This window comes from Halictus rubicundus, chromosome 10, assembly GCF_050948215.1.
Source record: "Halictus rubicundus isolate RS-2024b chromosome 10, iyHalRubi1_principal, whole genome shotgun sequence".
In the NCBI taxonomy this organism is placed as follows: domain Eukaryota; kingdom Metazoa; phylum Arthropoda; class Insecta; order Hymenoptera; family Halictidae; genus Halictus; species Halictus rubicundus.
The window spans coordinates 4,753,829-4,769,762 of NC_135158.1; the positions used below are offsets into that span (position 1 = coordinate 4,753,829).

Sequence of the window (15,934 nt, forward strand, 5' to 3'; positions counted from 1 at the left end):
AGTCATGTAAAATGGTTCGAAAGCGAGTGACAGTTTCAGTGCATCTAGCGACACTTGACATCCTCGGTTGAACATCCGAAGCCTCGATTAGGGTAATTTTCAACGAGCCGTGTCCCCGGGACACCAGATTCGGTAACAAAGAAACAATTTCCCTCCATTCGTCAACGATTCTTTCTGTATTAACCATAAAGACGAGACATTAAAATTCGCGGAGACGATTCGAGGTCTATCGGAATCCTTTACGGGAACCTATGAACAACAACCGATAAATCACCCTGTAGATCAAGGTACTGTAACGACGAAATACGATCGTTCTCTTTCCGCGAACAAACAGAGACCGTCCTAGATCGTGCACAACAGATCAACAGTCCAATTATCGCAACGCGGGAGCCATAATCGCCCATCGTTTGCAAACGGAACCGGAGGACGTCGCTGCTCATGAATGAAGATGTCTCGCAGAGTAGGCCAGGTTCTGCGCATAATTCTTCGTCTCCTCGGTGGTGGATGGCAGCATGGTCGCGGTAACAGCCTTGAGACTTCTGTCCCAGCCTCCTCCGCTTTGTTGCCAGCCGCCATGATCGTGGCTCTGCTTCTGGCTGAGCAGCTTCTTCAGACCGATGATGAGAGACAGCACCAGCGCGATCTTGCTGATGATGAGTGCTTTCCCAGCGAGCAGGAACAGCACACCGAGGGCGATCGGTATCAGTGCAGCCATCTTCATAGCCATGCCCATCATCATCATGCCCATCATCTTCTTCATCTTGCCTCTGCCCTCCTCCATGCCCCTCTTCAACTCTCCAGGAGTGGTCTTCGGTAAACGAATCTGGACGTTGAAGCTGTTCAGCAGCGAAGCCACTCGATCGAACAGGATCTCGTTCAGGATCTCGTCTTTACTGGCGGCATTCCTCCCTAGGGTAGCTTCCAGATCGGTCACGGAGCTCTTCGGTGGCTCCTCGCCGGTCCTGACGAGCTCGAAGGTCTCGGACAGAGGCAAAGTTCGCATTCTGCCTAGACGCTCGAAGAAAGTGATCGCCTTCTTCTTCAGGCATGGTGAGAAGCCTATGTTCCTCTGCTGACACTCCTCGTAGACCCGGTTCATCGCTCTGAAGCCTCTGTCCACGAGGCTGTCCTCCTCTTTGACGGTGGACGTCGCGTGGACCAGCACGCAGCCGGCGAACAAGAGAAACACACACTTCAGCAGATCCATTCCGAAGAATCCTTCCGGAGATCCAAACGGGGTAATCCTTTGGGACTGCGAGGGACGGGCGGCAGCAAACCGATCGTTTCTGTCGATCACGATTCACCGGGAGAATTCGCACGATTCCACGCTCTTCAGGATCCTCGACTAGAGAGAACTGGCGGCAGGACGAGATACTCCGGCCGATATATACCATCCGGCTCAGCATCGGAACATCCGACGGGGGTGAGCCTGCTCTCCCACGTAAGAGGACTCCGTGGCCAACACCGTGGACCCCGCACACGTGACATCGGGGTCCCCCCTGTTACCCCCCTCTCGACATCACGCGGACGTCCCGCGGAAGCGTCCTCTATTCTTCTGTTCGCACCGCCACGGCTCGCTCGATCCTTTTCTCGCGATCCTCGTACACAGATGTACACGCGGACGTACACAAACAAACTGGATTCATCTACCGGAAGATTCTCACGTAGAGCATGTGACCCATCCTGACACAGAGACCCACTGAGCACCTGGAAGGTGGAACGTCTACGCGCCTCTCGGTCGTTAAGTTTCGCTGATGCTACTCGGGATTCGCTCTAAGTGCATAAGAGGGGGGAGTATGCACAGTAGGATGCACCGACAGGGATCCTATTGGCGTACCTGGCACCGTGACCTCTTCGTTGACCTCACCGGGGATCGTCGTGACGCTCGAAAGTAGTTTTAGGTCGTGGACGGTCCGCGTCCTTACTCTCTCGATTCTCTCCAGCCCTGGTATTAGGCTGTTGCATATGAATCGTCCGATTCGTAACAGTAACATTAAACGCACCGAGCTTCCTCCTAAATACAGTTCATCGAGGTAAGCACCATTGTGATCAACACGTTCAATGTTTATTATTCTACATATTTCCAATGTGGAAAATATTTTACGATACAGACAAACGCAATGACAAAATTCGCCATATATAAGGTAATTATATTTACATAAATTAATATGTTGGTTTCTCATAATGTACCAGATGGGGAAGTTACACACTGATTTAAGGAAAAATCACCCCCAAGCATGCTGAATATTTTTGTGGCAGTGTCTACTGTAATTTTTATAGTTATGGACGTTAAAAAGTGTTGTATTGTTTTGCTATGCGATACCGCGCTATTTCCTTGCTCATATGAAGTCATTACGATCGACTGTGAAGGCATCCCTAAACGGATCTCACGAAAATCGGTGCACAGAATTTCTCCGCTTGATATCGATCCGGTCGCTTTGTTTTCTGTGTTGAGGTCAGCTGCTCTTTTCTCTTCTCATCGGAGGAGGACGACGATGATGATGATGGTGATGACCAGTCCATCTCCGCCGGTGAAATCCCCCTTGTTTTCCTACGTGCGGTTGAGGATGACGGTCACCGACACCGTGACCGATTCATCCGACTTCCGATCGATGATCGTCTGCGATCATCGCTGCGCGATTGATTCTTCCGCTTCAAGTATCTTCGACTTCTCCGTTGGAGGGCGAAGAAGTTGTCGTCGATCTCTCATGGCGCGACTGAAGATGATTTCTTCTAGTTTTGATCGGCGATGATCGAGCTCCAGGGTTGAGAGTTACCGAAAGTGACGGTAATGTGGGGCGATTAAAATGATTAATTAATCAATTTTATCTTTGTTTTTTATTCGAATTGGTCACCAGATTTATCAGTTTGACTTCTATTTGATTAGAGCCCAAAGGATGCCAGGAGGATCGAAAGAATAGCCAGTAATAACAAATTTCTTCTTTCCAGCTTTCGGTTCATTAATTAAATCGTTTTCATTTTGTAGAAGGATCTTGGCCAATAAATGTTAATTGCTAAGAAATCGCGAACTAAATCGTGAAATCGTTTCGTTCCACTAGAAATGCCTGTTCGGCTATTAACTTCCAGTCCAGAGATTAATCGATACTTTCTAGTTGATCGTGGATCTAGCTTGAAGCGATAGATCGCCGAGTCATTCGATCGAATTCGACAGAGCTACATCGACGGAGCAAGTTGCGATGGTACACGTAATACGCAGCGAGAGGAGATTACGTCTGGCTAAAAGTGAACCGCATCGGTTGCACCTTTTTTGCCGGTTGCACCAGACCGCACCGACTTCACCTTCACTCGCGGTCTTCTTCTTTTTCCAATAGCTGCTGGGCGTGGCCGTGTCCGAGGGGAGACAAACGAGGCGCCTCTGGCTCGAATTAGCAGATCGGAAAGCGTGAAACTTCGTTTTAAGCGCGAACATCACGTATCTTAATTATCGACGTAACACTAGACGCTGCTTGGTATTCATTCCTGTTGTTCAATTACCTTATCTCTTCGGACGATGGCTGAACATGAATCAAGCTGACTGTGTTTACAAAATTCATTTATGTACATTTCGTAAATTTATATTTGTCATCAGATTTACCTTGCACTTGAAATTACAGTATTGAATTATATTAAATACAATATTAATATTGTACAATTAAATTGGATCACAGTTGATGTACAGTTTTGAAAAAAATCTTGCTCTCAATGTGAAATTTATACGAATTGTTAATGTCAAATTAATTTATATGTTTCGGCAAGAAAAATTACAATCAAAAGTTAAGCTCTGCTTCTGCATGTGGATCTTCATGTAAAATAAACATTTGATTTATCAGGTACAAGAAACAGGAGCTATGCAGAAATTTATTCCTCCCGCAAACAACTTTAACAAATCGCGAACACTATATTAGAGTTATATTTCCACAGTTATAAATGCATAAAATACGCAGTCTACTTATCACCAACACCCAAGATACATATCAATGCAAATGAATGATCTGTAGATGTTAATGTAAATTGAAGTTTCTAAAGTCCAATAAACTAGTTTCCAGTACATAAATACACATATCAGTTCTGTGCACAGGTGCAGTGGCTAGAAATTCGAAAAGATACGCAAGTGTGGCTTAGTAATGAACTTGAGGATTTGTCTAGTCGTTAATTGCGCAGTGACCTCGAAAGCCGCGTATCTCCAGGGCTCGGGATCGTTGTCGAAAAAACGTTTACGATCTAGAAATTAAGGGGGACGAGGAGGATTTTCCTCGGAACAAGACCCGAGGGCGTCGAGCTGTCGCGCGTTTCTGGCAGTGAATTTATCAAACAGAATGTGTCACTGTGCCGATCTCACAATCGGCGAGCGCGTAACGTTGGCACACGCTCGATCGAGGTTAACGCATCTCTAATGCGACAACGTAGCATCCTCCATTCTGCCGGCTTACCTACATTCGCGATTATCCCATACCGGGCTCTCGGATCGGCGCGGCGTGTTAACGCGCGTGCCACATTCGCGTGGCACGCCGATTGAATTCGCCGGAGCGCGAGAAACGGATTCCGCTCGCGAGTCCGCGCCGGAAACCGAAGCCGGCAGACGAGGAAACGCATGCCGGGACGATCGAGATCGTCTACCGAAGATCCAGCGGACTGTGGTGCTGTTCGACAGGGAAAGTCAACGGTATTAACATAAACGCTTCGGGATTTCATTTTACTGCGAGTGAGCTTGAAAATGAGATTCGGCGTAACGATCGAATTCTGAATTTGTAATGCGAGCACAAGTCGAACCTCGGAATCCTAACGAGCGAATATGAGATTCTGTTGAGGTGCGATAAAGCGATGTCGATCTGACTCGCTACAGTGTGGTTCCGATCGAAAGTTCAATGGTCCATAAAATCAGAATTTTAATCCTAAAATTGACGAACTTGAATTTAAATTTGAATTGCTAAGCCGAGGGTAGAATTTAAATGTATGGATTCTAATAGTAGGATAAAAATTTGGACATAACTGCGAACGGTGCCGTTTGAATCTGATTTATAATATTAAAGTTTGAATGTTAAGGATTCTAATGGGAATATTATTATTGGGAGGAAATTTGAATTTGCATTCCCTGCTAATCATTTCAATTCTCATTGAAATGTCAACATTCGGCTGAACTCGTTCGGATTCGCCAAGGCCCCGGATTAAGTTTGAGGACGCATCCTCCATTGTTACTGAGGAAAGTTGATTTGTCTCGAACGAGGACACCGAGAATTAATACGTGAATATATTACAGTCAGCGTTGAGGTACTCATTCGTAGGGAGTCCTGCTTAAGTTTCTTTATTACCACGATCTCGTGATACGATCTACTGAACATAATAGAGTGTGATCTAATTTCAATCCTCTGATAAGATCGGCCCATTAAAACCTATTATATGACTGCGCATATGCAAATACACGGCTTTCTATGTGCTGAAATTGTAAATTCAGTTGAGACCACAGGTTGAACATCAATCTTGGTTAACAAAAATTCACGTACCACAATTGTAAAAATTCAGACCAAAAGGGGGAAATTCTTGACAAAACCCCGTGTGTTAAAATTGTAAACATCGAGCAGAAACAGTTCCAACAATTCCAATTCCCCTGAAAAGTAAAATTTTCCTGCAACTCCAAACGAAACGGTGAACCGAACTATCCTCTGCTGAACACTTTACTGTGCTTGAGTCACGTAGACTGTTGAAGCACTGTACTTCTACTCGAGACGTCGCCTAACACTTTCTTCGCGGAGAGCCAACAATGCCGCAAGAAGGTCTTGAACGGAAATGGAAAAAGGAGCATTTCTCGAGAATCCGTGCTTTCGTTTATCAACCCGGACGGTCTGTCGAGTGACACTTTCGGTGTTCTTTATCGACATTAGCACTTCGGGTGAGTGTACACGCGTCGCGCGTGCCGCGCAAGCCTAACGAGCTCGCGGAAAAGTGTTTCCCCTTACGCAATTTGAACGGTCCCACGGGAACATGGGCAAACAGAACGGTTTCCGGTGGAATGGAAGCCAATGGGTTACAGATAGCTGCGGAGCACGGAGGATCCTCTCTCAGGCGATGCTCTTTCGATAAGCCGGCGTTTCTCTCTGTTATTAGATTCAGGTCACCGATCCGCAACAGGTAGCCGTGTCCGCGGCGTTAGCTTCTGACCTGGCTCATTACCGCCGCTACGGAACTGCGGATTTATGCGAGTCGTTTCGAATCCAGCTACTGTTCAATCTCGCCGCCTCTGGATCCACCGTGTACTAAATCCTACGATCAGCTTGACCCCGATACGGAAAACGGGACGGGAGCACGCTGAGACCTGTGGGAAATACTTCACACTCAAACTAAAAGCATCCCGTTCGTTTCGATTTGGCGTTTAGTCGAGACCGAAAGAACTTTTTTTAGTGCAAATATTCTATATGCTACTTGGAAAATAATATAATGTGAAAGGAATCCTTTTTCAACTTCATTGTATCGTCTTCGTAAAATAGTATAATAGTATAATTTACAGTGCATAATTCACACATTTTATTATACATGTAACGGTACATAATAATAGCCGGTGGAAAACAACAACAGATGGTTCGTGACCCAACATGGACGAACAAAATTAAAATAAACGACACTTGCACCAAGTGCACAAAGCACGCTCGTGACAGTGTCGTGTCTGTCATCTACTGTTCGACTAGTAAACAGCGTTAAATTCGCATTAATAATCATCACGTCTCGCCTATCCCGTCATTACAAGCGCACGGGTCAAGCGATGAATGCGGGGTCAAAAGGTGGAAGATCCTCGGAATGACTCTAGGGATCATTGAAAGAGATTCTTGAAACGCGAGTCTCGTTTCGCTACGGCGATTTACGCGTTGATTGGAGCAACGAGCGAAGAAAGCAGCGCCAACTTCAACTTCGATTCCGGCGATGTTCACTTCGCGTCCGACACGATTTTTGAAGAGAAGCAGCAGAAATTTGTCGGAGAGAAGGCTGCAGAACCGGCTTTCTCATGGTGTCCCGGCATTCCGGAATGTCAAACGGTTCGACGACTGACACGTACGCGAAATGACGGTGATTATCGGGCCTGCCGGTGTTTTCTACACATTCCGTGTTTTCACGGGTTTGCCAGTCGCGTGCGAACGGCGTCCTTCGGAGGATACGCTTTTAACATACTCCGAACCAGTGAATCGAGGATGCTCGATCGGCCCAGTGGCACACAAAGCAGAAAAAAGACGCTGCCTTTTAGACCTTGTTCTCCACTTCCCAGCAGCGTGGGGAGATGGGTAGGCGGAGCTAGGGAGACAGTGTTTTACTGCATCCTTTGCAGTTTTGGCTGCTTTCCAAGTTGCTTTGTAATGAGCTTCCACACCGCTGCCAAGACCCACCAGAATCACATCTCGGAACCCTGCGGGATCATTCGGACGCGCAAGAATTTTCATAACTAATAGCGAATAGCGTCGTTGTAGCATAAAAAAAATTCAGTACAATTTTATTTACACCTGGATAATGAATTCAAAATTAAAAGAACAAATAATATTTGTCTAATACGTTGTTTAGACTACAAAGAAGAAACCACGTTTGAAGAAGACAAATAATACTCGGATTAAGTCCTGTTCAGATTGCAGAAGAAATTAGTATTTTTTCCATCACTAAAATAAAATCAATCTTACAAGAACAAATATTAACAAATACTGTTTTCAAGTCTTGTTTACAAGTGCCTTGACCGTGCAAAAATGAAACTATCCAAAACAGGGCAGAAACCACTGTAAACATTTCGAATCGCGTGGCTGGCCCAAAAAAAGTCTCTTTTCCCGGGCAATTAATTAATCTCCGCGTAGCAGGAGGCGTTTAATTTCCCGACGAGCGGGCAATTAGCCCAATTCGTTTTCATTTCAATTGCATCGAAACATGGCCTGCGCTTCATAGTCGTTGCACGGCAATTATCGGTGACCGCGGACCGTGATCCAGCGGATTATGTTCTTGGTTCAAGCACGCGTCGACGGAGATACGCGCCTAGCCGCGATCTATGGATCCCGTAAAACACACTCGCGGGAATGATCTCGCATCGCGAGTGCATTCACGCTCTGTATGGCGTAACCGCTAATTACTTCTGCCCTCTATAAAAATGGTGAACTGTTCGGCCGGCCAGTCCGCGTCGAACATGCTTCGACGTATGATCATTGTTCTGCCGCTGTGCGGATTTCTGGCGATCTGCAGCTGCACTGTTATCCGCCAGGATGTTTACACTGTTGCAACGGTGTCGCCTAACTGCAGCGGAGATGGCAATTCCACCGCGTGCGCGACGAGGACGGAGGAAATCGCGACGGAAAGCGATTCAGGCTCGTTCAGAGTGTCCAGGGGCCTTTCGGATCTAGGGAGTGATGATGAAGAGGGTGAGTTTTCATGATTTGAAGCAGTGAGTAGCGAAAATGTGCTTGGAATCTCTTGGATGTTGCTGTGGCGGCGAAAAGTGCAAAAATCCTAGTTGAAAACAATGGAAAACTGAATGTGGTGACCTTGTTTATTTCATTTTGTTTATGAGACATCTATGTATAATAATTTTGACAGTCTCGATACGTGGATTAGAATTATTTCACAATTGTAGAAGTTTAAAGGTGATGATTTCATGAAGTGAATTTTTTCAATCGACGTTCAAGATGGTGTTGCTATTTATTTTCTATTATTTCATTATGATAATCTGCTGATATTGATTGTTTATACAATGCTCTGGTATTGTATATTTGTTTCATTAACGGAAGTCAAAGCTACAGCAAGTAAACATTAAAAGCACTGGCTCCAAAGCATCTGCCTCTGTATTTCATATTAACTAATAAATAAAAATTCAATCTCTCAAGATCAAGATTGTGTTATTACCTGTTAGCAGCCATTCCATTGCAATGTGTGCTGACAATTTAGTTTAGAAATGAGCATGGTAATTTTGACCAGGATTTTGGCGATTTTCGTCGCCATGTGTAGTGGCTGTGCATTTTAAGGAGAACAGGCAGATTTGGGTCAGACGTGTGAACACATTGTCAACACGTAATGAGAAAGATTTTGTCTTTGGACTGAGTGGTGGTTCGTGATGTATATTTTATAATAAAATCTCGAAGATAATTGGTATATGTATGATGATGAAGTGGGCCATGTTTGGTACGTGTGGTGGGACTTGATTAGGTTGCAAGGGGAATGGGCTTGTTAAGATCAGACCTCGAAAAATCTGGGTCGTATTGTTATGACTTAGAGTGCGTCATTTTCGTCTCAGGTGACTCAATGCTATTATAATAGCAGCTTAGTGGGCTTTGTTTTGTTAAGCGGATTTGGCGAGCCTCGCTCAGACGATTGTAATACCGATTTTACGGTACTTTGTAATTAATTGAGCAGAAAAAAAAATAAACGTAGTAAAATTTAATGAATGCGTATTTTATACATTTGAAGTGGAATCGATAAGTATAAAGAACGCCGTAAAATTTAATGAACATGTATTGTATAAATTTGTTGGGGAAATGACTTCCTAATGAAGTAGACACTAGTATTTATTCATCTCCGTTTCTTACTCTTCAAGAATTTATGCAGAACCAATTAGCAGTACACCAATGTTTAATCGCTTTCGTTGTAAGTAGAATCGGATAGTCTGGATCAGGCAAACAATGAGGAAGCACAGTTTCAATGGGAACGATGGTATATCGCAGCACTGGTTGATAGATAATTATGAAATTACACAATGAGATCCGTAGATTGACGCAGTTTATTGCTTTCCTTTTATCGTGCTTCTCGGAAGCAATTATTCATGAAAGTGTTCTCTGAGTAAAGAGGTGCTGCGATTCACACGTAATCTACACCTTGTCTACTTTTCACTGACAGGGATACTGACTTCCAAATATTTTTTTTTCACTTAGAACTAATTGTTTTTTCTAGAGAGCGGGCGGAAGAAAAAAGACAAAGGATACGGCAAGCTGCTGGTATACTTTCTGGGAGCAGCGAAGGTAATGATGCTGCACGTCGTGCTCAAAACAGTCGCTGCTATAGCTGCCAAGGCTCTGATCGTTGCCAAAGTGGCGCTGGCGGTCGCCACTGCGATTGCATTGAAGAAATCAATGGGTAAATAAACTATCTCTCTTTCGAAAATAATATGCTTACTAAATATATAATTAATTGTTTGAATTTCATTTCTAGATCACAAGGAGAAAGTGTCATACGAGATAGTGAAGCATCCTCACCATAGTTACGAGCACACGCACAGCTCCAGCGTCGATTTCGACCATAACGGATTAGGAGAGGGTGATTTTGGATACCGGAAACGGCGAAGAGCCCGCCGGTAGTGATCGAAAATATTCTGCGAGTTTCATAATGTTGTCTGAAAATATATTCCGAAAGTACAAACATGTCGACGAAATGTTATAACTATTAAAGTTTCAAATTTTACATGTTATAAAGTATTGCAACTGTTTTATTTGTTGAAATCTTCTTCTCTTAATCTTCCAGTTCAGTAATCGAATTTCTGAGATTACGTCAATTATTTTATGGTCCACTTAGAACGTAAGCTATGAACAGAAGAGTCTAGATAAATTGTATATTTATATTTACGTTATATAAGCTCAGAGAAAATTGTCTATCATTCTGTCATCGATTGTATAATTTACCGAGCTTCTGTAAATTCCACAAGGTAATAAAATGATTGCTGGAACAGTTCTCAAGCACTTACTGTCAAATGTGACATAGTTCACTGACTTGTTCGTTTCTACAGTACCTAAGCAAATAAAATGACTTCAAACAGAATTCATAAACATTTACCGTCACAAATTACATAATTCACTGAATTATTCTCTTCTACATTACACGCGGAACTACAATTCCACCTTGAACAATTCTTAAAAATGTAATGCAAAAAATAATAAAACTCCCAGAATTATTCCTCTTCAAATTACGCAAGGAAATAGCATGGTTACTTGAACAATCTTTATTCACCGGTGAACATTATTTTACACAATATACATACAAGAACACCCTCCGGTGCGTCCAACAGAATAAATATTAATTTTTGGTACAGCATAGCAGTCATACAAAATAACTACCCAACTACGACTAACTACATTAAACGACACGTTTACAATAAACAATATCGTGATAGCCTCCTCGCATTCCTCGAGCCAATGATTCCGTAAACGGACAGTCATTGGTCCTCGGAATTTGTTATACATGTACAAATGATAGAAAAGTATCTCTTCCGTACGGCTCTTACAATAAATATACAATAAATTAACGCGATGATTAAATCTTCTATTCAATTATGTCTACTCGAATTATTTACTCGACTCAAGTCGGTGCAACACCATCGAGAGTTCTTTGCCAGCCACCGCCGTATCCACCTCCTCCACCATAGCTTCCATGGTGTTCGGATCCAGTCGCGTAGATCACTTCGTGACCTCCGCCACCTTGGCTGGACACCAGCTTCTTCAAACCGATGATCGCGCTCAGGACCAACGCGATTTTCGCTGTCAGCAAAGCTGTTCCGGCGATGAACGCGATTTTGCCGTAGGCCAACTGTGCCATCATTGCTAAAAAATTTTATCAGCAGGTTAGTCCGCCTATTAGTAGTAATCGAGAGATTAATTTATGATGGAGGAACTTACCTCCCACTGCAAGGCCTCCCATAATAAGGGCACCATAACCTTTTCCTTTCTTCTTACGACCTGCACAAAAAATGCATAACGTTTTAACTCTTGCTAAATTTTATCCATTCTCATGTGATTATATTTAGTTGACAAATTTTTGGGAGATTTTTCCATATATTTGTCAAGCTCTTGGTGACTTCACTGCCTCTTCTATTTTTGCTATCTTTAGATTTCTCCTTCAGACTTATACACGTCTACTTCTTCTTATTCTTCAACTATAGTGTTCCTTATATCACTGTTTCTTCACCAGCCTCTTCTCCAGCTTTTAATGACTTTTCTACTTCTATCTTTTTTATTTCTAAATCTCTCCCCTACTTCTTCTAAAACTTTCTGTCGTTTCATCGATCTAGGCCGATAAAATTGATTCAGATCATTTTTCTATCATCGATAAAGGCTCTAGTGATTTTCCTACCTCTTCTACCTATCTTATCTCTAGATTCCTAGATTTTCTAGATTTAGCTTCACCATCAATCTAGAACCATTATTAAATCTAGAACAATTAAATCATTCCACACCGCTCACCTTCGAAAGCATCGCCAGGTATAGTAAGCTTGACGCTCCTAGACGCTAGATACTCGTGGAACTTGTTATCCAGCTTCTGATCCAGACTCAGCTCGGTCACGTTCTCGTCCTTGAAGGATCTATCGACGTTCCTAGCCGCCGAAGCAGGATCTCTGGCGATCGATATGTAATCGTTCAGCACGTACACCGAGTCATCGTTGATTGCAGAGTCGAGGATCTCCAGGGCCCTCTGTTTCAAACAATCGAAGGCGTTCTTCTCGTGGGCGCATCGGTCGAACAGCTTCGTGTACTCATTCTTGCTCTCTGCTAGAGCAACAAACACCGTCAAATGAAGGATTAGGATGAGATCCACGAGCCTGGTCCTGCTCATCGTGTTCCAAACGAGCTCTCTGTTTCCCTTGGCTCGAGGATGACTGGAACGCAAGCTGACCGCTCGAAAAAATCCCGCGGACTAATTCGAATTATTCTGTCGCGACTCTTTTATAAGGGTATTTCCCGCTCTCCTACCATCTGCCATTCGTCAGTCCCGCGATGCCTGCTCACACCTGATCCACGCGCTGTTTAACGCCTCCTACTACCGAAGGAGGGATTCCTGAACCAAAACATTGTTGTACAGCCCCGTAAGTAAGTATCCCCCTGACCCTGTTGCCTAGCCAAGCCGAAACTCGCAGCTCGGTCCGAGACTGTCCATCGGAGCCTCCTACGACAAGGCTTCTGCAGCTACTGTCCTTCGCTCTGCCATTTTCACCATTATCAAAATTTTAATCTCCTCTATCGAGCTACAACAATGTTAACCCAACGGTACCATGTTCACTTAGACTACGCGTTATCACACTGGGGCTTTTCTAAAATTTCATACAAATTTACTGACGTAGTTTTCAATCTTTATCTACCTAGGAAGCCTATTAATAGGATTCTCAAGCATTTTTCTGTGCGAAAAAGAAGCTTGGAAATCCTCTTTCATATTATAATCCCAAATAAAATAATTATCATTATCGAGGGTGAGTTGTTGGTTCACGATTAATATCGCTGTTGAAAGAGATATTAAGAAATATTCACAATTGCTGTACAATGCTTCAGCCAACATCGGAGTACAGAAATTTCGTTGGGGTCATCAAATTACACTTTTCGGAAGACTTAATTTTGTCCGAGAGTGTCGAGATTCGAGATTGAAGCACGCCGGTAAGCAACTTTGTAATTACAACTTGTGTAATGAGGATTCAAGAAGGTTGTTTATTTTGCAGCGAAAGTTGATGCATTCGTTAACCGTCCCCCTGCCTTGTTCTTTTTTTTTTTTCCTCCGCGAGGAATCTGTTTCCCGTGGATCGCAGTCACGCGTGATCCCGAAATGCTACAAATCGCCGCTGGTTGCGGATTAATTAATGCCGGAGAGGTACTGTTAATCCGACACAGATTACGGGACCGTGACGAGCCAGTTCCGACGAATCGCCGACGCATTTACGCGCGTACGAATTTTTCTGAAAAATGTCCACCACGCGGCGGTTACGGAAATCCAGGACGATGATCGTTATTCCCGGCTTTCCCGTTCCCATGACCACGCAGTTGATCGCGATTACCCTACTTTTTGTCGGAAGAGACACTCATTAATATCATTACTCGCGAATCCTGAGCAATTACCTGCAATGCGTTCGCTACGAAAATGTTTTTCAAGGTTCTACTGCCCGAAACAGTTGTACGTTCGTTGTACGAGGTACAATAATACTTCTGATTTTCAGGATAATTTTATACAGGAAATTGTACGGTGGTTTTATACAGGAAATTGTATAATGACATTATACAGGAATTTGTAGGATGAGTTTATAATGAGAATTGTATCATGATCCTATACAGGAAATTATTTCTTGTTTATGACTTTGGAATGTTAGTTCGTCTGATTTGGACAAGGTTCTTGGAGGTTCGCTTTCTGTTGAAGATCAATTTTAAAGATGATTTTTATGTGAGGAGTAATTTTTAAAGAAACTCTGTAGACAAAATTTGTTATTGCATTCTGACTACACCGAACTGAAAAAATTTGTGCAATAAGTTCTGCTGATAAAACAGTGCAGAAAATACTGTTGACCGTCTAAGGGATGTTTATGAAATTGTCTCCAAAAAGAGCATATACAACTAAATATAATTGAACCTCCAAAGAGCGTTTATTAAATTCTCCCCTCAAAAAGAACAAGAAAATCGTAAATAATGTTTCGTTGCACGAAAGATTCCCAAACAATTCTTAGTCTTCCACGGTGGTCTGGAGCTACCTAAACGGCATAAAAATGGAAAAATAGAAAATTGGATTCGTTTCGAAGAAATCATTGTCGGACGAGGACGGGCGAGCGCATAAACTGCGCATTGTCGTCGACGGTCTCGTGCACAGATCAGGGACCGTGAAACCGTGGCGGAAAACAAGGAACTTTTATGGTCGACTGTCCCCGACTGTAATGTATGCTCGCCTTGATTGTTACACTTGACATAACGAACGCGCGTGGCGGTACGAAGAGCCACGGGACCGTGGCGGCTACGCGAGCATTGCCATTTACGAGCAAAAGCGTATTTCCCGGACGCATTTTCTACGTTGCCTATGGTTCCACCTTCTTCCGCGGATGGAACTACAGTTAGGCGACCGGCTCAGAAGGCACGGATAATGGAGGAAGCCTGACGGATTCCAGGAGTGAAAACGGACCGAGTCGGAGGGACGATAGTTCGGCTGGGAATATTCGAAATCGATAGTGATGAATACCACTCTCCTCTGCGGCTTGTATTGCAAAAACCAAGCCCATGGTAACTTTATTTCCTGCAACAATTTATTTGGTTTAAGAACAGCATGAGAAATCAGTGCAATTTTATTGGTGAAAATTTAACATTTTTGTGAGCTCTTGATGCACGGAGATCCTTTAGTCTTTTATTAGAACTATTAAATGGTTTGTAACAACATTGTGCAAGTGCTTTTGCAGATTTTATGGTCTCGTGGTGTGTTGTTAAATGAATTCATGTATTCGTACACATTACGAACTAGTTACTTTTGGAAACTATTTACATCTACATTTATCAGAGTATATTGTCAAAGGAACGACTTTATTTAAGAAAGTACCCATAAATGCGTGCTTACAATCTCAGTAATTTAACCCGGTAATTTAAGTAGTCTTGATTAATGTAAAACCAGAGCTCATAGTAGATTTAGACTAATAAAAAATATAGGTTGAATAGATGAAACTGTCGATTTGTTAGTTAGGTCTTTCTGGTTTCTGCAAACTGCTCGATAATAGTACGATAAGCTTCACGGTTCTTCAAGTTTATTACACTCGTTCGCTCCATCATAAACAGTTTATTTTCCCCAGTGTGTCTAGTTTCTCTTCGGCATTGTCCGTTGACCCAACACTATATACACTTCTCCGCTTTACTTTTAATCGATAACTGTCGTTGATAGCCTTAATTTAAATTGAATAGCGGCCATTAAGTGGGATCACAGAGTTTCCCCTCGAAGCAGAGCAAAGAGGAGGATGTGGTGGGGTGGCTGCTACATAATGGAAGCGGAACAATCGGCGAGGGAAGAACGAAATCAGGTGTGGTTGCGCACTGATTGTGGGTCTTTCTTGGAATCCTAACCTTTTACCAGAACGCGGCGAGGCGAGATAGTTAGCAACACCTGACGGATGAATGGGTACCCTCATTCTGAACCACGTAAAAATATAGTACAATATTGCTAGAAATACCCCTCCAAATTAGAATTGCAATTTTATTGTAATACATCTTTG

At 43.3% G+C, this 15,934-nt stretch overlaps 3 protein-coding genes across 3 annotated transcripts; 1 reads left to right on the forward strand and 2 right to left on the reverse strand.

Moving 5' to 3' along the window:
- Positions 1–436: 436 nt before the first annotated feature.
- On the reverse strand, positions 437–1,207 carry Osi12 (DUF1676 domain-containing protein Osi12). Its single transcript, XM_076795141.1, has one exon. The coding sequence runs from the start codon at positions 1,205–1,207 to the stop codon at positions 437–439; it is 771 nt and encodes a 256-aa protein (XP_076651256.1).
- A 6,903-nt stretch (positions 1,208–8,110) lies between these two features.
- On the forward strand, positions 8,111–10,304 carry LOC143358188 (uncharacterized). Its single transcript, XM_076795142.1, has 3 exons — positions 8,111–8,378; positions 9,901–10,083; positions 10,159–10,304. Exons 1-3 carry the CDS (start codon positions 8,111–8,113, stop codon positions 10,302–10,304), a joined length of 597 nt encoding a protein of 198 aa, XP_076651257.1.
- An 814-nt stretch (positions 10,305–11,118) lies between these two features.
- Positions 11,119–12,549, reverse strand: Osi10b (DUF1676 domain-containing protein Osi10b). Its single transcript, XM_076795143.1, has 3 exons — positions 12,180–12,549; positions 11,616–11,675; positions 11,119–11,540 (listed from the first exon to the last, which is right to left on the reverse strand). Exons 1-3 carry the CDS (start codon positions 12,547–12,549, stop codon positions 11,299–11,301), a joined length of 672 nt encoding a protein of 223 aa, XP_076651258.1. The 3' UTR covers positions 11,119–11,298.
- Between the last annotated feature and the right edge of the window lie 3,385 nt (positions 12,550–15,934).